The sequence below is a fragment of the Pogona vitticeps genome, chromosome 4, assembly GCF_051106095.1.
Source record: "Pogona vitticeps strain Pit_001003342236 chromosome 4, PviZW2.1, whole genome shotgun sequence".
Classification (NCBI taxonomy): domain Eukaryota; kingdom Metazoa; phylum Chordata; class Lepidosauria; order Squamata; family Agamidae; genus Pogona; species Pogona vitticeps.
Window position 1 is genome coordinate 222,734,197 of NC_135786.1, and position 21,162 is coordinate 222,755,358.

General features: G+C 40.1%; 1 protein-coding gene across 10 annotated transcripts in view; it reads right to left on the reverse strand.

Annotated features, from left to right (window-relative positions):
• Positions 1-21,162, reverse strand: part of TRPS1 (transcriptional repressor GATA binding 1) — a 278,321-nt gene that overhangs the window by 196,319 nt on the left and 60,840 nt on the right. For 2 of the 10 annotated variants that reach the window (XM_072999269.2, XM_078391604.1), the window contains exon 2: positions 956-1,138. The exons of 6 other annotated variants lie outside the window; for them this stretch is intronic. In XM_072999269.2, the coding sequence (XP_072855370.2) occupies positions 956-992 (37 nt within the window). In that variant the 5' untranslated portion in view covers positions 993-1,138. Of the gene's footprint in view, positions 1-955; positions 1,139-8,651; positions 8,720-21,162 lie in introns of all 10 variants that reach the window. 2 more of the 10 variants (XM_078391608.1, XM_078391603.1) reach the window with 1 other exon arrangement.

A 21,162-nucleotide genomic window follows, 5' to 3' on the forward strand; every position in this document is an offset into this window, starting at 1 on the left:
TCCTCCTTCCTGCCTACATTCCAAAGGTACCCTCAGACTGTTCCAGAAAGGTACAAAGCCCTCTGGAGAAGGTTTTTGAGGGCTTCAGAAATTAAAGTTTATAGGGTCAAGGAAGTCCCACTACCTTCTGCTAGAGTGATGTTCCCCAACTTTTCAGAGGTTTTCTTACTAAGACTTCATTGCATTCTCAAGGTGTACAATGTAATATTAAGTCCCAGAAAGAAAAATGATCTTAAGGTAGGCAGACCAGATAGGCCCTATAATCTATCAACTGAGTGGCTAAATAGGGCATGTTAGCGCACTCAATTCAGTGGATTGGTGGAGCTATTCCTACCACTTCATCAACTAACCCAATTTGGGAAGAAGGGCGCTTAAGAAGAGCTGTTGTTCAAATATTCTCTCTCTTCTAGCACACCAGTGTTCAATTATTGACCCAATCCATAGATACCCACAAAGTCCACAACAGATAGTTAGATTACAGGCTGGTGTAGGGGAGAAGGACAATCATCTTGCTGACTTCCCCCTCTGCATTCAAAGATGTGAGAAACACTAGTGACAAAATAACTGTCAAGTGAAAACAGAAAGATTTTGTGAAGCATTACGAACATCTTCCTTCCTTCTTGTCTTCCTTAGTTCTTTTCTATATACGGTAAGTTTCATTGGAGAGTGTCTACCTTATTGTACCCCTAAGAAAAATATGCTTTCCTTCTATACTTGTGCATTATCAATATCATTTTTCAAGAAGACATTATCTAAATAAAAGCCCATTTGGAGTACTTCTAAATGTAGGAACCTATCTACTCTCAAGTCATGTTAGACAGAGTGAGAATACAAAGAAAATATATAGGCATTCTGTAATTATTATCTCGAAGACAAATAACAGATTGCACAATGTTTTATGATGTGCCAAGAGGTTTTCCAGTTAACATTTCCACTTGGGGGGAAAAATACATACTTGTAAAATCATACCCAGCATTGACTTCATAAGGCATGTGGCTCTAGAATGCTTTTTGTTGTGTTTTTTGTTTTTGTTTTTACAGTTATTAATTCTATTAGTCAACTAGCTGGAAGGGTAGCACAACTGGTTTAGGAGATACATGGAAGACACAGAAGACATTTTGAGGGCTGGTCTGTACATCTGCAAAAGAAAACAAACAAAAAAAGTTTCCTTCCTAAATTATGTAGTCATGATCAGGTTGCTGCTTTTTTAACATACAAAAAATAATTATTATGCCTGCTTCCAATGTGGCATTGTCTCTGATACTGCAAAAAAAGATGTAAATGTAGCAAACTATTCTTCATTTAGCAAAATACATATCAATCAAGGACACGCTTGCTCTCTTCTCTCCTTTTCCACATACACACACTCCTTGCATCCACATTCTTACAGATGTTGATTTTATTCAGTTCGGATGCATCAATCCTTAATACAACCAATCCTGTCCATTCAAAAGATGGCATTATTGGGACATGTTGATGTCTTGACCATTAAAACAAAAGAAAACAAAGAAACAAACAAAAAACTATGTCTTTCCAAGCAGGCAGTCCTAAAATCATAACTCTTTGTTCTCCTCTTCTATTCCAAATTACATTCTAAACAGTGAGCCTCTTAGAGCCAAGTAGGGTTTTCCAGACAACTGTCAAAGCTCTATTCAGAGACAGTGGTGCCTCGCAAGACGAATGTCTCGCGGGATGAAAAACCCGCAAGACGAATGTTTTTGTGATCGCTGTGGTGCCTCGCAAGACGGCTTCTTCTATGGCCGTGCTTCACAAGACGAATGTTTTTTCTCAAGGCCGATGCCTCGCGAGACAAATGAATAATTTTCGTCTTGTGAGGTTCCCATAGGAATGCATTGCATTTTCGCAAGATGAAAATTTCGCAAGACAGCGCTACTCGCGGAACAAATTACCTTGCGAGGCACCACTGTATTCACCTGAACTTGTAGAGTGCTGAATCCATCACAGGGGATGCACATGTATAATCACTACCCCAAACAGTCCCACACATCCAACAGCATTAGAGACCTTCATGAATTAAACAAGAAGGTTTGAAGAGTATCATAAGCATATTCAGCTGAACATGCTTACAGAGCTTGCATGCTCAAGAAGAGAGATGGGCACGAGCTAGAAGAGCAGTGGTCCATGATAGTTCCATGAACCAAAAACTACAATGAACCATCCCGAAAAACAAACGGGTTTATGGTTGATTCTTAGGTTCATGCTGGGTGGGGGGAACTGTCTGAAGCCCCTCCCACTTCCCCATCAACTCTGTACTTTATCTTGAAACTGCCTCTGCCACCATTCACACAGGCAGCTGGCCTAGCTTCTGTACAAGGAGCCGGGCCTGCTGCCTCTGAGGATAGTGGTGGCGGCAGCAGCAAGAAGACAAGTAGGGAGGTGACATGGGCGGGGGGGGGAGGCATCCTATTTTGCCAAAGCAAAACAAAGCACCAAGGGATAAAAAGTATGGTGCTTTATTTTGGCAAAATGGGATCCCTGAACCAAACCACAAACCAAGCCAATTCATTTTTTTTTTCTGTTTTGTGGTTCAGTTCGTGTCAATCTCTACTCAAGACTTTTGCTTTATCAGAATTCACAAGCATGTGCAGCTGAATACACTTATAAGGATTCTGAATTCCAGGTTGTACAGATATTTTAGGGTGGGACTTACATGTATGCTCACAGCTGCATCACAAACCAAGTGCTGCATCTACACAGGCCATAACATAATCGGCTAGACATAAGAGCGAACTCCCCAAAACGTACATAGGAGAGAAAATCACCTACTCATTTCCACCATACTCCACAGCTTCGACTTATATATATAAAGGTAGGAACTGGTAGGAGAGGTCTTTTCTTCAACACCTGATATTTTACATCAGTGTGACTTTCTCCACCATTGCAGCCAATAGAATATAAGGAAAATGTCCCATATTTGAATCCTCCCAAGTTGAAATGTTACTGACAGCAAATAAATCTACAGAAATAATTATTGCTGGAGTGGCTGGGGGTGGGTGGGGGAGAACGAGAACTATTAATTATACCTATGGATTGTTGAGCTGACTGCAGTTTTTATCTTTACCCCTTCCCTTGATCTCCCTTGCCGCAACATCATGAACATCCATGACTGGCAAATTTCCATACATGTACCAGCAAAGCTCCACTTCCATTATATTCTATTGCCTTGCCACCAGCTTTGTCAGGCACTGAGAAAGGCTTCAAATAGGAAATGAATTTAGTGGGACATATTCTAAGTAAATTTTTGCAGGATTACATTTTAAACCAACTTTTTATAAGCCATGTGTTCCACGTTTCAAATGTCTCCTCTAAACGCTCTCTCTCTCTCTCTCTCTCTCTCTCTCTCACTCACGCATGCATTCACTCATATATATCTGAATTCCGCTCATGGGTAAGTCTCATTATTGGATCAGGGTATTAATATTAAAGAGAAATGTAAATTGTTTCAAAAGAATTATGCTTCTCCAAAATACAGATCTGAAAACCAGAAACAAGACACAAACAACATTTTTGAACAGAGAGAAATCTGCAGCTTCTGTAAAATTATATTTTAATCACCATTTTAAAGCATACAGTACCAATGTTAATATTATGGAGTAAATTGCACAATATGATTTCAGAATCAGCCTGTTTTTATTTGCTCATTTTTAACTATCTTCACTCCCAGCTGTTGGGGAAGCAGGTTAAATAGAAATAACAGAAGGGAAAAGTTTTTTGAACCAACAATCTGTTATGCAGTTGACTAAATTTTGAATAGTCATTGTCGCTCCTCTTCACACAAGAAATATAATATGAAGCCCTGCTTTTATTTCGATATGCAAGTAGGTGTGGGGGCAAGCTACAACACAAAAAACATTCCCTCTAATTTTCCAAAGCACTGGATGGGGGCTCTGCCCTGTGCACATGAGGTTCCAGCTGCAACCCAGGAGCAATTGGGCAGAAACACTGGCTTAGAGGGAACACTGATCACAATCTGCAACTATGGACTGTGCAATGTTTGCTTTTTCATTTTTTAAAAAAGTTTTTCAGTGTGCTTTTAATTTATCTGCTTTTTTCACAAATTCTGTACACAGGAATAAAATTTTCAAAACTAGAAGGTTGACTTAGGTGATCTAATAATCATAGCTCAGAAAAGCTTTTGTCCCTTATAGAATCCATCAGCTTTTCTGACCAAGCTTGGACAAAGTCTAAGAAGTCAAATGTTGTTTATGTATTCCAACTTCAATCCACATAACCATATATGGAGGCAGGGCCTACAATGGAGTTGTTACCATTCTTATAGACTTGGGGCAGAAGTGGGAAAGAAACATATAGAGGATTCCATAAACATTGGCTCTGCTGAAGGTATAATTCAGCCATTAAGTGGAATGCCTCCAAACCTGGTCAGACAACCACTTCCTTCAGTAGTAAGTACCCCATGAGTGAGCCAGAACTTCACTATGGTTTTGTTTATCTGTACTGTGTTGAATGCCATTATACTTCCTGAACAACATGACAGAATTTACATTCCTGTTCAAACTACAAATCCTAGGATCTCAGACTACAAATTCTAGGATCCCACAGGATGCAGCCATGGTAGTGGAAGTGGCATCAAACTGCAGTAATTCTGTAGAGTAAATACAATCTATGTACCTTAAAATAAGCCTACTTGCCTAGGATTACTAAAATGCTTTGATTATGGAAGAGGGGAAAAAAGGTATTTTGAGAAATATTTGAGAAAGGCCTTCCCAATTTTAAGCAAACCGTAACTTACCTAATTTTCCAAAAATAGAATTGGGAAGGCTGTTATAAAAGATAACTAAGAGGCTAGGCCAGGGTGGCCACTGCTCCATCATCAAAAAGGGAAAAGAAACATAGTCATACAGGAGAACAAGGAAGACCAAGAGGACATGTATCATTAAAACAGAGAACAGTTCTTCAAACGGAGGACAAAGGAGGGCATATGCCCACCCAAGGCTGGACCCCCACCTTACTCAATTACCCTCGAAAGTGGGGTCAATATAAAGGACTTAGACAGAAAGCAGAAAGCAGAAAGCAGCAAAAATGTCTCTGCTTTTCGTCCAGGTCCTTGATGGTGCTTCTGTTAAACAGGGCAGCTGGGAGAATGGATCTAGCATATAGATAAGCTGCAGTCCTTTCCCTCACTTCCCTTCCTTCCTGTCACTTCCCCCACAGTACTGCTCTCAGAAAACTTGGATGGGGTATCTTTAGCTAAAATTGGGAGTTGGGGTTAAGGATTAAATGTGCTTCACCAAAGCTTTTTCCTTCCTCACATATATATATGAATAATGTATATATGAATATATATGAATAATCTTCATATATATATATATATATATATAATTTCAATATCACTAAGCTGTTGTTCCTGCAGAAACATCACTGAAATATTTCACTGAAATACTGGAACACTTCACTGCATCAAAGTTGCAGAGAAATAAAAAAATTCCATCTCAGTACCTCTCTGGAAATACTATTTGTTTCTCTCAAAGTTTGGGTAAACCAACAACCACTCATTACACCGTTCTTCCTTTCTCTGCTGAATGCCTCAATGACAGGGCCAGCTCAGTAGGAAAAAGGATGAGGAAGCTACATTAATGTAGGTTTTGTGATAAATGCAGACAGCATGGGCTCCTTCAGCTACCAAGGAATGTATCTACACAGTAATGACACCGCACATTATAACTAAGAATAGGAGTGGCCTATTGCCATACGGGAGTGAGGCATAAGCCCTACATTTTATAAGGGCTCCTGATCTTGCTTACGACTACAAGTGAATTTATTTATTATTTAGAATACGTTTATCCCACCTTTCTCCTTGAAAAGGACCCAAGGCAGCTTACAACATTGAAAGACAATATTTAAAGTTGACAACCATGAGTATGCAATGGTAGTTAACATCATTAAAAGACCAAATTTAAAACTAAGAACAATGAGTATTAAACAGGCATCATACCTCATTAAAATGCAATATTAAAACTAGGAACAAATCTTTTAAAAAAAGGGGGGGGTCACTATGAGAAATGGAAAACCCCAAAATGGAAAGCACAATAACAATCCATCTAAAAATCACACACAACTAGATTACTGAGAGAAGGCCTGCCCGAAGGACAACAGAGATAAGGCCAATCTGGTCTCCTGTGGATAGGGGTTCCAAAGTCTGGGGGTAGCAACAGAAAAAGTTCTCTCCTGTGTCCACATTAGATGCACCTGTGAGAGTGACAAGAAAGGCCTCTCCTGATGATCTTAACACCCAGGCTGGTTCATAATGGGAGATACGGTCTTTGAGATAGCTTGGACCCAGGACATATAGGGATTTATAGGTTGAAACCAGCACTTTGAACTGTGTCTGGAAACAGACTGGCAGCCAGTGGAGCTGCTGTGATGGGGAGTTATGCGGTCCCTTCAACCAGCCCCAGTCAGCAATCTGGCTGTGGCATTTTGCATCCACTGCAGTTTTCTGACTCTTTTCATTGGCAACCCCACGTAGAGTACATTATAGCAATCCAGCTGGGAAGTAACTAGGGCGTGTATCACCGTGGCCAGATCAGATCTCTCAAGAGACGGGCATAGCTGGCACACTAGTTTTAATTGTGTCAATGCACTCATGGCCACCACCGAGACCTGGGCATCCAGGCTCAGGGATGAATCCAGGAGCTTTTCCAAGCTGTGCACCTGTTTCTCAAGTGGGAGTGTAATCCTATCCAGTATAGCTCGCATCGCTATTCCTTGATCTGCCTTTCGACACACCCAAAGCACTTCTGACTCGTCTGGGTTCAGTTTCAATTTATTCACCCTCATCCAGTCCATTACTAATACCAAACACTGATATAGACCCAAAACAGCTTCCTCGGATTTAGGTGGCAAGGAGAGGTAGAGTTGGGTTTCATTCACATACTGGCAACACTGAACCCCAAAACTCCAGATAATCTTTCCCAGAAGTCTCATGTAGATGTTAAATAACATAGTAGAAATGGGGGACCCCACAGGTCAGCAGCCAGGATATTGAACAGAAATCCCCCAGAACTACCTTCTGAGTTCTTTTCGCCGAGAGGACTATAGTCTTTGTAAAATAATGCCCCCAAGTTCCATCCTAGAGAGATGGGTCAGGATGATACTATCCAGTTCCTGGCATAGGTCATCTACTAAGGCCATCTCTGTCCCATAACCAGGCCTGAAACCAGACTGAAACAGAACTAGATAGTCTGTCTCATCCAGAAACCTCTGGAGCTGAGAAGCCACACCCGGCTCTGGCACCTTCCCCAAGAATGGGATCTTAGATACTGGTTGGCAATTATTCAGTACTGTAGGGTCCAAAGATGGCTTTTTTTAGCAATGGGCTTACTACTGTCTCCTTTAAGCATATGGGGATCCTACCATGTTGCAAGGAGGGGTTCACCACTATTCCTACCAGTCCCTTGCTGGTAGCTTTTATGAGCCAGGAAGAGCAAGCATCCAAAGAACATGTGATAGCCCTCATCTCCCTGATGGTCATGACAACATCATCAGACAGCAGAAACCTTTCAGTTCTTTGCACTAAAATGCAGAGACTTTAAAACACAGACAAGAATGCAAGCATATTGGTAGCTGAGTTTTTTTTATTATTATCTTATTAAATTTTCTTTACTTCTTATCCCACCTTTCTTCCATAAAGAGACCCCAGGCGGCTTAAACAGAGTTTGGAAATAAAGCATTAATTTACCATATCAACATTAATATTAATGTTGTTGTTTAGTCGTTTAGTCGTGTCCGACTCTTCGTGACCCCATGCACCAGAGCACACCAGGCCCTCCTGTCTTCCACTGCCTCCCGGAGTTTTGTCAAATTTATGTTGGTTGTTTCAATGGCACTGTCCAACCATGTCATATTCTGTCTTCCCCTTCTCCTCTTGCCTTCACGCTTTCCCAACATCAGGGTCTTTTCCGGGGAGTTTTCTCTTCTCATGAGATGGCCAAAGTACGGGAGCCTCAGCTTCAGGATCTGTCCTTCCAGTAAGCACTCAGGGTTGATTTCCTTCAGAACAAATAGCTTTGTTCTTCTTGTAGATTCCTCCAGTCCGGCCTTTCGCATGATGTATTCTGCATATAAGTTAAATAAGCCGAGACACAATATACAGCCTTGTCGTACTCCTTTCCCTATTTTGAACCAATCAGTTGTTCCATATCCAGTTCTAACTGTTGCTTCCTGTACCACGTATAGGTTTCTCAGGAGATAGATAAGGTGATCAGGCACTTCCATTTCTTTAAGAACTTGCCACAGTTTGCTGTCATCCACACAGTCAAAGGCTTTTGTGTAGTCAATGAAGCAGAAGTAGATGTTTTTCTGGAACTCTCTGGCTTTCTCCATAATCCAGCGCAGGTTAGCCATTTGGTCTCTAGTTCCTCTGCCTCTTCAAATATTTATTTATTTATTTATTTATTTAATTAATTTATATGCCACCCACTCTACCCAGAGGTCCAGCTTGTACTTCTGGGAGTTCTCGGTCCACATACTGCTGACGCCTACCTTGCAGGATTTTGAGCATAACCTTGCTAGCGTGTGAAATGACTCATTAATATTAATATTTTTGAATTATTAAGGTTAACAAAGCAACTAAACTATTTAGAGAGTAATGTTAAGAATAGGATGCTAACCTTTTTCACGTCTCTCCCTTTTTCATCTCTCCCTTTTCCCCTGTGCATCCTGCTTATTTTTTTTTCAGCTGCAGAATTAAAGGTAAGAACTCCTCTTACTTACATTTGTATAACACTTTGCGAATCACTATGTATAAAAAACAGGTTACAAGTAGAGATAGGGGTATTCGTATACAAATATTCCCCCACAGGTACAGATAACAAGGGTCTGCAGCCAGACAGACCACTCAACTGTCTGCCATTGCTGTAGGCTCCGCGATCCCTTCCTATCACTCCAGAGCTCGCAATGGATTAGCCACTCCTGGCAGAAGGCGGGATAATGAGCCTCTGCCAGGTCAAAGAGTGGCTAATCCATCACGAGCGCCAGAGTGATAGGAAGAGATTGCAGAGCCCGCAGCAGCAGTGGACAGGTGAGTGCTCAGGCTGGTCCCAGGGGGCCGGACCCTTGTTATCTGCACATGTGGGGGAATATTCGTATCTGTATATGAATAACCCCAGCTCCAGTTACAAGTAATTTAAATGTGTTTAAAATGACATAGTTAGATTTAAGCAGCCTCACCCAACCTGTTGCTCTCTTGATGTTTTGGAGTTCTTCTCCCATTAACCCTATGGAACACTGGAAGTTCTAGTCCATAATATCAGGAGGATATCACATAGAGGATGATGGCTTTAAAGCAAATATACAATATCTATAGAAGTGCGAATACTTTCACCAAAATGCCAGCCAATATCTCAAAAAAAAAAAAAAACCCCAAAAACGAAAAAAATCCTGTTTGCACATCACATAAGAATTCATGGAGATTGATATGAAACATGAAAAGACCAAATTTTACTAAGACAAGAACAATTTCGCGTGATGAAAGGCACTACTGTATATGGCAGGATCTTATTGTAATAACTAGAATCAAGCTTACAGAATCTCTTGGGGGGGAATAATCTCTGAATTAAAAGAAAAAGAATCTTTTAAAAGTTCATTTCTAAACAGGAGCATCTGTGGAGAATTATAAAACATAGTTGCTGCTGTTATTATTAGTTGTACTCATGAGCATATGCAGTTAGGGAATAATTCATTGCACATTCATTTCCATCAGCCTTGTGCTAGATTCCATGCCATTTCCCATAGAATATGTGGAAATGTAATGAACAATGATTGGCAGCTTGTCTCATCACTCTCTGGATGTCTTATTTGTTTTTTTATTGGAGAATAAATTTACTTTAAGCATGTTTCATTTTCACTAAAAATAAAAATGAAGTATTCTGCAGGTGTTTTTTTCCAAATTCCTAAAGTACAGGATTTAAAAATATATATATATTATTAAGGAAGCTGCCATAAAGTGAATGTAAAAATAAACTGTATTGTTTGTAACTCCGAAGGGAAAGTGTGTGATATCTTAAAATATACACTCCATACCACTTAGCAATTTTAGATTCATTAGCACCACGTACAGAATCCTCCCACCCAAAGGAAAAGTTGCTATCAAACAATCAAATTTCTGAGTCTCGATTCCTGATCTCTTCTTTTTCTTTTTTATTAATGTCCTACCAGATACTGAAAATCATTGCAGTTATTTCAACTTTGGATGTGGCAGCTCCAGATGCTGACGTTATGCTGCATCCAAACCAGCCTTTGGGCAATAAGATTTTCTTCTTCCCACACTTCTTTTTCCATTTACAGTATTTTAAATGATCACCTACGAAACTCTGCACTTCGCATTTCTCATTATGTAAATAAACTCTGGAGGTTCTGGGGACAGTTTTCCACCACCCAGGCCCGCCACAGGTCACACCGTTCCCTCCCTTTGAAATGGTTTTTTTTCTACTCAATCTTGAACACGCTTTTGCTAAACTCCTGGTGGAGATTTCTGTTGAAGTGTCACAAATGACCAACCATTATTAATTTCTTTTCTTTTTGCTAGAATGCTTCAGAAGTCATTCTTGTAGTCATCACAACCTTGAGACTGCCCAGGAATCATGCACTCAAATGTAAAATGCCGCCTAGAGTGGTCTTGACCCGACCAGATAGGTGGGATATAAATAAAATTAAATAAATAAATAAATAAATAAATAAATAAATAAATAAATAAATAAATAAATAAATAAATAAATAAAATGGCAAGAATATGTTTCAATACACAGCAGTCTCAGAGCGCTACTTAAATTCTACCCACTTAAAAGAGTGAGAAACTATGAATTTGTTAGTTCTCGGGGGTAGAACCATGGGTAAAAATCCGATTTCAAGAGATAGGGATGTCTCCCAAAGGTCCTACAGTTGACCATCCCATGCTTATATGGCCTTGGAACTCAAAGGCCTGCAGGATACAATATAAAACTTATAGCCCTGCCTCCTCCGCAGTACTGTTCTTCAGTCTGTTTTCCAATTTGGAGGCTACAACCAAAGCACGTTAAAGAGGATGAGGGTAAAGTGGTTCTACGGTAAAGTGGTTCTCCACCTTTGGCCCTCTAGATATTGTTGATCTTCACCTTCCATAATAACATCTCCAGTTCTCGGAGGTGAAGACAGAGGTCTACAGAAGAAATGTAAAAGTGTATCTTTCTCGAAAAGGACTGTAACTCCAGTGATATCAATATACGCTCTACGTAGATAAAACCTGAGGTACACTACTGTGATAGTATCACCAAATATCAGAATATGCCTTCTTTTCAAGCAAAAGCATTAAAACTGCAGTGAAGGAACTGATGTATGAGAAGTGTCTATTGCAGAGGTCCCCAACCTTGAGCCTCCAGATGTTCTTGGACTTCAACTCCCAGAAATCCTCGCCAGCAGAGGTGGTGGTGAAGGCTTCTGGGAGCTGTAGACCAAGAACATCTGGAGGCCCAAGGTTGGGGACCACTGGTCTACTGGATCAGACTAAAGGCCTTTCCATTGGCCAGCCAAATGTCTTTGAGCACCCCTGGAGCAGGAAGCAATGCCAACTGTTGTTATCCATCAGTGATAATGGATGTGGTGGGCAAACAACATCTGGAGGGCTATCACTGTCCAATGTCAGTACAAATGCATTAAAATATGAGAAATTATTCACATAGCTTTCTAACGACCCTAGGAACGGGATTTTCTCTAGGGCAAGTCCATGGTCAAGTTCAATCTGAAGTAAATGCAGAGCATGTTTTGTCCTTCTGGTTTCTGTGTATTTATGAAGGAACAGAAACAGTACCACCAGCAGCAGTGTTGTTTAAAAAAAATTACAGAACAGCAAACATTCCTACATCCACTCATATAATCCAGACCAAAAAAAGCCTTAGAATATTATCTTAGATTTTTTGCAGACATGTTTTCCAAGATTCTACAGTCCAGTCTATAACTTTGGTGAAATAAAAATGGGAGACCATTCTATAGTGTCTTGTTCACTGCACATTTAAATTTACTCTCCAAGCATCAATTACTCTTGATTCTTAAATCCTTGATGCCTTAAATCCTTCAGAGACAGAAAGTGCAATCTCTTTCAAACAGCTCTTATCAAAGAAATCTCTCATTAATTCAAATCAAATTAACCAAAAGCAATATGTTCTATTACCATATGCTTGAGAGAACTAGGCAGATTAATAGTTGTCTAGCTCCTGGAATATGAGATGAATTAGGTTTTAAGAGAGTAGATTTCAAATATGAACCATAAGTCTAATGCCAGCTTATCACCTACCTCTTAGTTTTAAAACAAGCATGTGGAACAAAATTAATCCTGTCGAAAGAAAGAAAGAGAGAAGAAAGAAAGAAAGAAAGAAAGAAAGAAAGAAAGAAAGAAAGAAAGAAAGAAAGAAAGAAAGAAAGAAAGAAAGAAAGAAATGGTATAAGGATATAAACTAGAAAACCAGGCTGCACTATATTTCTAGAAAAGAATTACAGCTGTAATACTGTACATATAACAAGTGCTAAATTCATTCTTGACACTATGAAGTACTACACTTACAAACTCCCTCCCCCACACAAAAAGGACTGTTCTGAAGTAATGCTGCAAAGCATACAAAAGCATATCCCTGATATACCAGAACTGGATGCTATTTTATCTCTCCAAACAGTCAGTACAGCTTACTGAGAGCCAGTACGATCTTTTCTAATTTAGAACCAGCATTTAGCAACTCTTCTCCTCTTTATCCTAACAACTATCCTATGAAGAGTTAGAATGAGAGACTATGGTCTGCCCAGGACCACCCAGCATGCTTCGTGTCTGTGCTTGAGTTCTAATGTGCCCAAATTTACCCTTCGGAGTCTTTTGCACCTCAGTGCCTCTCAGCAAGCCCACAATGGCTTCTTGATCTTCCTTCAGTCCAATAACAGAAATAAGGCCTTTCCTCTATAAATGAAAGAACATGTTTGGTTCAGCTTTGGAGGTCTGTAAATGCCTTCAGCCATCTGAACCATTTTAAGCCTCTTCACACATGTGTCAGTCACCAACAGATGTTTTCTATCGCGTTCTTGTATAAGGACACAATATATGTGAGACCAGAACCACTGCCTCTTTTACTTCCATGTTCTAATTCCTACATTCCGCTTGTATACAAGGGAGCTTCCATGCGGACAACTGGGCAAAGCGCCAAAGTTTTGGATTTTAATAGGTCCTGTGAAAAAGCCAACTGGTTGAGCTTGGGAGGGCAATTATAGGGATAAAGTGACACTTTACCACTACGCAGATTCCTATTAAACAGAAGAGAATAGGTACACACTTTCTAGGGATTATTTCTTTGCTTGATTGTTCTCAATAGGTCTCAAACAAGATTTGCATTGTGTAGTCTAGCTATTGTGCAGAGATATCACTTTTTCAGAGGGCTAGCTAATCTCTACACAGAGAAATTCAAATGATTACTCGACGCAGTAAAATAATTACCAGTCCTTAATAGTGCCCAAGTCTTCTCTTAAAAGGTAGCCTAGCCATTCACATTTAGCTATGTTGTTTCTTAGATTCATCTGGAATTAAAGAGTGAAGTTTAATAAACTGACTCATGCTGGCCAACCATTTTGTTTCTTACTGTTGCTTAATGTATTAAAATGCACTAGAGTAGATCCACTGAATCAATGCGAATCTGGTGAATAAAATCCTCCATAATTTCCATTGATTCAAGTGGGCCTACTCTAACTGTAACTTACTTTAGCACATTAAGTCACAGTTAGAGTAGACCCATTTGAATCAATGGAAAATTTGGAGGAGTGTATTCACCAAATTCACATTGATTCAATGGACCTACACAAGTGTGATTTATTAAGCTAGACTATCCTTAGCTACGATTTTGGCCACTGTGTCACCAATAATAACACAGGAAAATTTCTGAACTTTCAATAATTGATAGCAGCTAATGAATCCAGGATCCTAAACTGGGTGGATAAAAATCAACGATTTTTTAAAAAAATCAAATTGATCTAAATCTTGATTTGAATTTTAAAAATATTTTCTTTTTGCTTTGAACTATCAAATAATCCAATTTTAAAAAATTAAAATCATGATTTCAACCATGATTTATTTTTTTAAAAAATCCAGCCTGATCCTAACGATTCTTAATTTAATTTTAGACACTTTTTTCACTGCTTTGCTACTACAAGTCATATGCATAAAATGAAAAATAATAAAGCTATCATCAAAGTAATTACTATAATCACAGACCTGGAGTAAGCATAATCCCAAGGGTAACTATCCTAAAGACAATGAATCTTAATATTGCTGCTCATTTAATGGAACTAGATGAGACCAGGTATAGAACTCTGCTTTTCTTTTTCCTAGGGTTTTTTTTCAAGTCCCCTCTTTGAATCTGAAGTACAGTGGGGTCTTGACTTGAGAACTTAATCCGTATTGGAAGGCGGTTCTCAAGTCAAAAAGTTCTCAGGTCAAATCTGCATTTCCCATAGGAATGCACTGAAAACCATTTGATCCGTATCTGCTCTTTTCCGTCCATAGAAACTAATGGGAAGCTGCTATTCTGCCTTCGACCACTAGAGGGGGATATTTTGTTTCTTTTTTTTCTTAGGTCAAGAAAGGTTCAGGGAAGGCCGGAAAAAGACAGTCCAGGCAGTACAGTACCAGGCAGTCCGAAGACTGTCTCCCAATCCACTCTCTAAACGCTGGGAGGAGTGAGGAAGCAGACAGGCACCCTTTTCACTGGCCAACAGTTAACTGAAAGTTCACATTTTGCACTTTCCCTGCCTCCCACGTGGTTTTTTTCAGTTCTTAACTCAAATCTAAGTACGTAAGTCAAGTCAATATTTTCCTATGAGAGCGGTTCTTAAGTCAAAATGTTCTTAACTCAAGCCGTTCTTAAGTCAAGACCCCACTGTATACATTCTTCCATGAAACTGCTAAATGCTCCAAGGGAATGCTGCAGTTAATCAGAGTTTATTACATGAAGATCAGAAATGACAAAACAGCCTGACTCTGAGCTTGGAAGAGTTACAGACCAACTTGTCTCTGAGCTTGAAAATGTTACTTTTTGGAGAAACATTTCCAGTGAAAATGATGGGTGGCAAATACTTGAAGTTATACTCCAAGAAGTAACTTTTTGCAAACTCTTGCTTGTCTAAAACGCAGCTTCTCCTCCCCTACAGCTCAACCTTTATGGCCTGAGAGCATACGTTCCAGAAAACATAATCAGTCCAAAGGAAGGGCTGGGCAAGGGAAAATGGGAACCCTAAGGTCTGGTGCATGCTATGTGTGAACTCTGTTCCTGAGACCAGAGATTGTCAACCCCTGGTCCGTGGTCCGGTGCCAGTCCGTGGCCTGAGCTGGACTGGGCCACGGAGACAGACCTCCCACCCCCATACAACACTCCCCTCCCCACAGCTGCTTTGCACGTGCCAGCGCCAGCATGAATGCTCCCCTACCCCTTCACGCATGCACCCAAGCACCCGCACAAAGGGGTGGGCGTGCAGGTGCTCCTGCGCATGCACGAAGGGGTGGGGGAGTGTTCCCACTGGCACACACATCCACTTCCCCACCTTTACATGCATGCACCTGAGAGCTTGCACACATGCGCCCAAGAGCACACCCACGCGAGCATGGGGGCGGTGCCCCGCCTTCTTCAGAGTCTTAGCCGGTCCACGCTCCCAAAAAGGTTGGAGACCACTGCCTTAGACCATGCTTCAACACACCCTGCCATGTTTATGAGGTCTACATCCGGTCAAAAGCAATTATAACAAGAAATTCAGAAGAACTGTATATCAATATTATACCAAGGAAAAAAACAACAACTTTTAGCTGCTCTTTCATATGGAATTATACCTCCAAGCTCGCCAGAAGAGGAGGAGAATGCCAGGAGCATAACCCTCAATCTGCTATTTAGGAATCACTGTTTTAAGTTGCAAGTTGGTACGTTTTTGCCTGCTCTGACCTTGAGCTGGCAAAAATCTACATAAGGTAAATGTTTTTCATTCATTTTATTGACTCAAAGAGAAATTTCAGCAAGCAACTGAAGTCCACTTATGGTGTTTACCATCTCTAACCAAATGATTTAGTGGCAGATCTGAACTGTGCCTAAACACAGGGCTAGACAGCAGATCATTTTAGCTTGTTCATTCCCATACCGATAAAAATCAGGGACTAGAGTGACTCATGCTTTTCTGGGCTGACGAATACTACAAACTGATAATATCAATGGCAGGCATCCCACTGCCATTAATTTGGGAAAGACTGAATCCTACAACTGCCTTGTCCTCTTTCCCCACCCCACCATCTCCACCAAGTTCCTCCTGGTAGAAGATGCTGAAAATAAATCAGAGAAAATTGTTGGCTCAAAAAAATCAATCAGGCTCTGCCACCACTATCACTCCCCACCCCCAATTAAACTTATGTTTAATTTGTTTCAGCGCCCAAGAAACAAAACAATGAACCTAAAAGAGAGTGAATTATCTACATGCACACACACAAACTGTTGCCTGTTGCTAGGCATGAATGAATTGGCAGGAGAAAATACTATAGGAGTAAGCAATTTGACAAAAAAAAAAAAAACAGAAAGATGCACACAATGACATTGGGGTTTAGACATGTGTTTTTAAAAGGGCAGATTGAATCACTTCAACTTATAAACCTTTATTTACTTGATTACTACATTTATGTAGTCACCACACAAAACCGAAGTCCTCTGGACAACTCACTAACAAAAGCTTAAAATGCAGTAACTAGCAATATTATTAAACATTTAGTATTTTAGTTTTAAATGCTAATACTACTTTTGTATTAAAACTAAAACATAATTAAAGATAATATCATCATCATCGTAAATTATCATCATCATCATCATCATCATCATCTTAGAATTGCAGAGTTAGAAGGAACTCTGTAGATCAGAGGTCCCCAACCTTTTTCACCCCACGGACTGGCTGGGGAAAGCGGGGCACCTCTGTGCTCATGCGCATATGAGCTCCTGCGCATGCATAAATGGTGGCGCTTGTGCAGTCAAGCTCATGCGCATGTGCAAACGGTAGCGCAGTGCTCACATGGACATGCTGGAGCTTCCGTGCATGTGCAAATCAGCTGTGCAGGGGTGAGTGCATTGGGGTGGGGCGGGAGGTCTGTCTCTGCAACCCGGTCCTGCTCAAGCCACAGACCGGCCACGGGCCGGGGACCTCTGCTATAGATAAAGTCCATATAATGGGAATCAAACTCCCAACCTCTGAGAGGTGTTATAAAACAATATCTATCTTATTTAAAAGCACTGAGTAAATAAAAGTCTTCATGGGTCACGGAAGGTACATTCTTATTGATTAACCCTGGTAGTCTCTCTTTTATTCTGCTAAAAAGGGTATATCACTGCTATAATTCTCTGTGTAAGGAAAGAACTTCCCTCATGCCTTGGAAATGCTTTTGTACCCTTCTCCTGACTGATACCTTTTAACAATGAGTTCCTTCTGATGCTTTGGAAGCTCTCTGCAGACCATGGATTCTGCTGTAGCTTGTGACTAAGAAAATGTCAGGAAAGACCTACTAGCACAGCTTATCTTTATTTGGGATTCCTCAGAGGCACTTTAAATGATGGCAGGGGTGTACGGACTCCTACTTAACATGAGTTTGAATCTGATTGTTTACTGCTGAACAGAGATACATCCCCAGTTATAAGAGGGTGTGCACACAGGTGCAACCATATTATTTCAGTTTTTTTATTTTCACTTCCCTCCACCTAAAGGATTTCAGTTTGTTGTTCAACTCAGTTGTACAGTTCATAGGTCTTATTAAAGATGGAAAAAGTTCTGAAATGTTTTTATCTTGGCCTCATTTTTTTACATCACAGACACTTGACATTTTAACAGGGGTGTTTAAACTTTTTTATATCCACTGTACATAATTAAAAACATGATATTAAAAGCTAAAAACAGTAAATTATTCAAATGTTTCAAAAGCATGAAATAAACACTTCATTTAACAAGCTTAAAAGCAACAAAAGTAGAAACCATCCCCTTTTAAAACTTCTCTTAGACAGCCAGTCATTAAGGAAGAGCCTGGCTCAAGAGAAAAGTCTTTGTTTATGGACAAAGGAACTCAAAGTCAAACCAGCCTGGCCTCCTGTAGGAGGGAGCTCCAGATTGAGAAGGGAGCAGTGATATCTGGGAGCGGTGATAGAGAAGGCCCTCACCCATATCTTCATACCTGTATGGATGGTGAGACAGAGAGGAAGGCCTCCCTCATGTTCTTAATACCCAGGCAGGCTCAAAAAGGAAGAAACTGTCTTTCAGATACTTTGGACCCAAGCTATTTAGAGCTTCACAGGTTAAAAACTGAACTTTGAATTGTGCTTGGAAATGAATCAGCAGCAAATGAACACAGAATAATTCTGTTTCAATCAAGTTCATTCTCAATATCAACCACAACAAATACTGGGAAGGGACATAGAATAAATGAAGCTTTAGAGGGAACGAAGAAAGCAAATAGCTCCTGAAACCTGATAATGTACTTGTATAAGCTGCATATCCACTGATACCCAAAGTGAGAAAATATTTGTTTGGCAATTCTTTGGTCTTGAATTGGCAATTAAGAGACCGTAACGGGGCCGGCATCTTCAGTCTCTGTGGCCGGCATCTTCAGAGGACAGCAAACTGTCCTCTGAAGTTTGCTGTCCTCTGAAGATGCCGGCCACAGAGACTGGTGAAACGTTAGGAAAAACCACCTTCAGAACACGGCCAAGAAGCCCGAAAAACCCACAACAACCATTAGATCCCAGCCGTGAAAGCCTTCTGTGATTGTTGTTTTGTTTGCCGGTCTGCGTGTGAGACTGATAATAGAACTTGCTAAACTTGGGAGAAGAAGAAATAATTGTGGCACTGTTCTATTTGATTTTGAATTTGCTGGGTTAAAAGTTGATTTTTATATTATAATGTTTGGATAAAGATAGGAGGGAGATCTAAGGGGAGGTTTATGATTGTTGATAAAATTGGGGAAACTGTTGAAGGATATATAAGGGGCAATCATTGGGGTTAATGGCATAGTATTATCTATACAAACCCCATTCATTGGAAAGCCTGAGATGGCCTCCAAATATTTATTTATTTATTTATTTATTTATTTATTTATTTATTTATTTATTTATTTATTTATTTATTTATTTATTTATTTATTTATTTATTTTCTATCCTGCCTATCTGGTCATGTTCGACCACTAAGACAACAAATGGAGACTTGGTCTGTTCAGTCCTAAAGTTCTGGAACAGTAGTACAAGAAATAGAAAAGGAATGGCAGATTACTATGCAAAAAACAGTAATAACAGGGTTTTAGCAAGTGAATGAAGGTCTCAGCAAAATAGAAGATCTGATGAAAGTGACGAAAGAGGGGACAATAGATGCTAAACAAAACTTAAATGAACCTGCCCAAACTTTAGAACCGTCTTTATTGGGCACGACACCAGGTAACATAGATGGGATAGAGAGTTATCCAGTGACCTATGCAGCTTCCAAAATTAAAAAGCGTTATATTAAAAATCTCAAGAAAGCAGAGATACTGAAACAAGAGAATATTATTGTGAAAATATGGGAAGTGACAAAAATGAATATTCTGTCAGATGGGCTGAAAGACTGTTCAATTCAAAACGATGGGATGTATTGTATAAATGGCTGCAGTTACCAGATAGTGTTGGAGTAACATAGAATTAAACTAAAATTAAATGATAAGATGAAAGCAGGAGGGTAATCAAACTGTGAAAAAGCAAAAAGTTGATTTGTTATTGTAATATGAATTGATTGGATGATGGTATACTCTGTGTTCTCCTATCCCCCTAACCCTTTTTCCCTCTTCCCTATTTCCCCTTACTTTTTGTATTCCCTACCCTGTCCTTAAATAAATACTTAAAAAAATAACTTTACAGAAGAACCAGCTGGTCATTCACCCATATGGACTGATCCAGCTGCTAACACTGTTACATTTTCTTCGAGGTCAGCTGGCTATGGGAACTATTATAATGAACATCTGCACTTTCTAATTTAGTACTGATGAACAACAATTTGCTACTGCAATGTGATTTTGCTGCAATGTGATTTTGCTTATACACATATTGCCCCAGGCCATTGTTGTGATCCTTGGAATACTTAGAGAAATGGGAAGGAATCCCACAACTTTTTGAAAGAATTATATCACCCCATAACAACCCTCTCTGTTTCTAAGATGGTTTGGTGAGGTCATAAGAGAGAGCCTTCTCAATGGCTGGTCCCAGGCTTTGAAACGTGCTGTTCATTACAGTGGTGCCTCGCTTAACGAGCGCACCGTATAACGATGAATTTGCATAGCGATCCATTTTTTGGGATCGCTAATGCGAAGGCATACCGACGGTCCAATGGGCAAAACTCGCATTGCGAAGATCGGTAAGCATTTCGCTTACCGATCTTTGCATTGCGACATCGGGGGATCAGCTGTTTGGCGGTTCCAAAATGGCCGCTGGATGGCCCAAAATGGCCACGCGCAACGTTTTCGCGCCCTGCCCTCGCTTACTGAGGGTGCGAAAATGGCTGCCGCTATGGAGGAACATTGCTGAACGGTGAGTTTTGTGTCCATTTGGAGCCCAATGGGTTTCCCCGTTCTGTTTAGCGATGTTTCCCCATAGCGAAGGTTAATCCGGAATGGATTAACCTCGCTATGCGGGGCACCACTGTATTTTGTTTCAACTGTTGTGAGCTGTCTTGGCATATAAAGCAAACAAACTGCTAGTAGGATTCTGGTCACTGTTTCTACTATATTTACACTACCTATCACTATGGCATACATTTTCAATCACTAGATAGTTAGGTTTTACTCTTCTTAATCAATCTGCAGTGGCAGAAAAGATTTTTCACTTCACCCAGTTCCGGAAGATTCTATAGCAATTGACTCACACATTCAAACAAATAAAAAAGATATTAGTCCTGAATTTGTAGAAATGAGTCACATTGATGGCAATAAAGGCAGAAATTCAACACGCTTTCATAGACAGCTTCATTTGTTGCTCATATTTGGGTATTTATCTTAAAGGAAATGAACTTGTATGATTCAGAAACCTGAAGTTAAACCTCCACTTGTTCACAACACTGGCTGTGAGCCAATCACACTCTCAATCTCA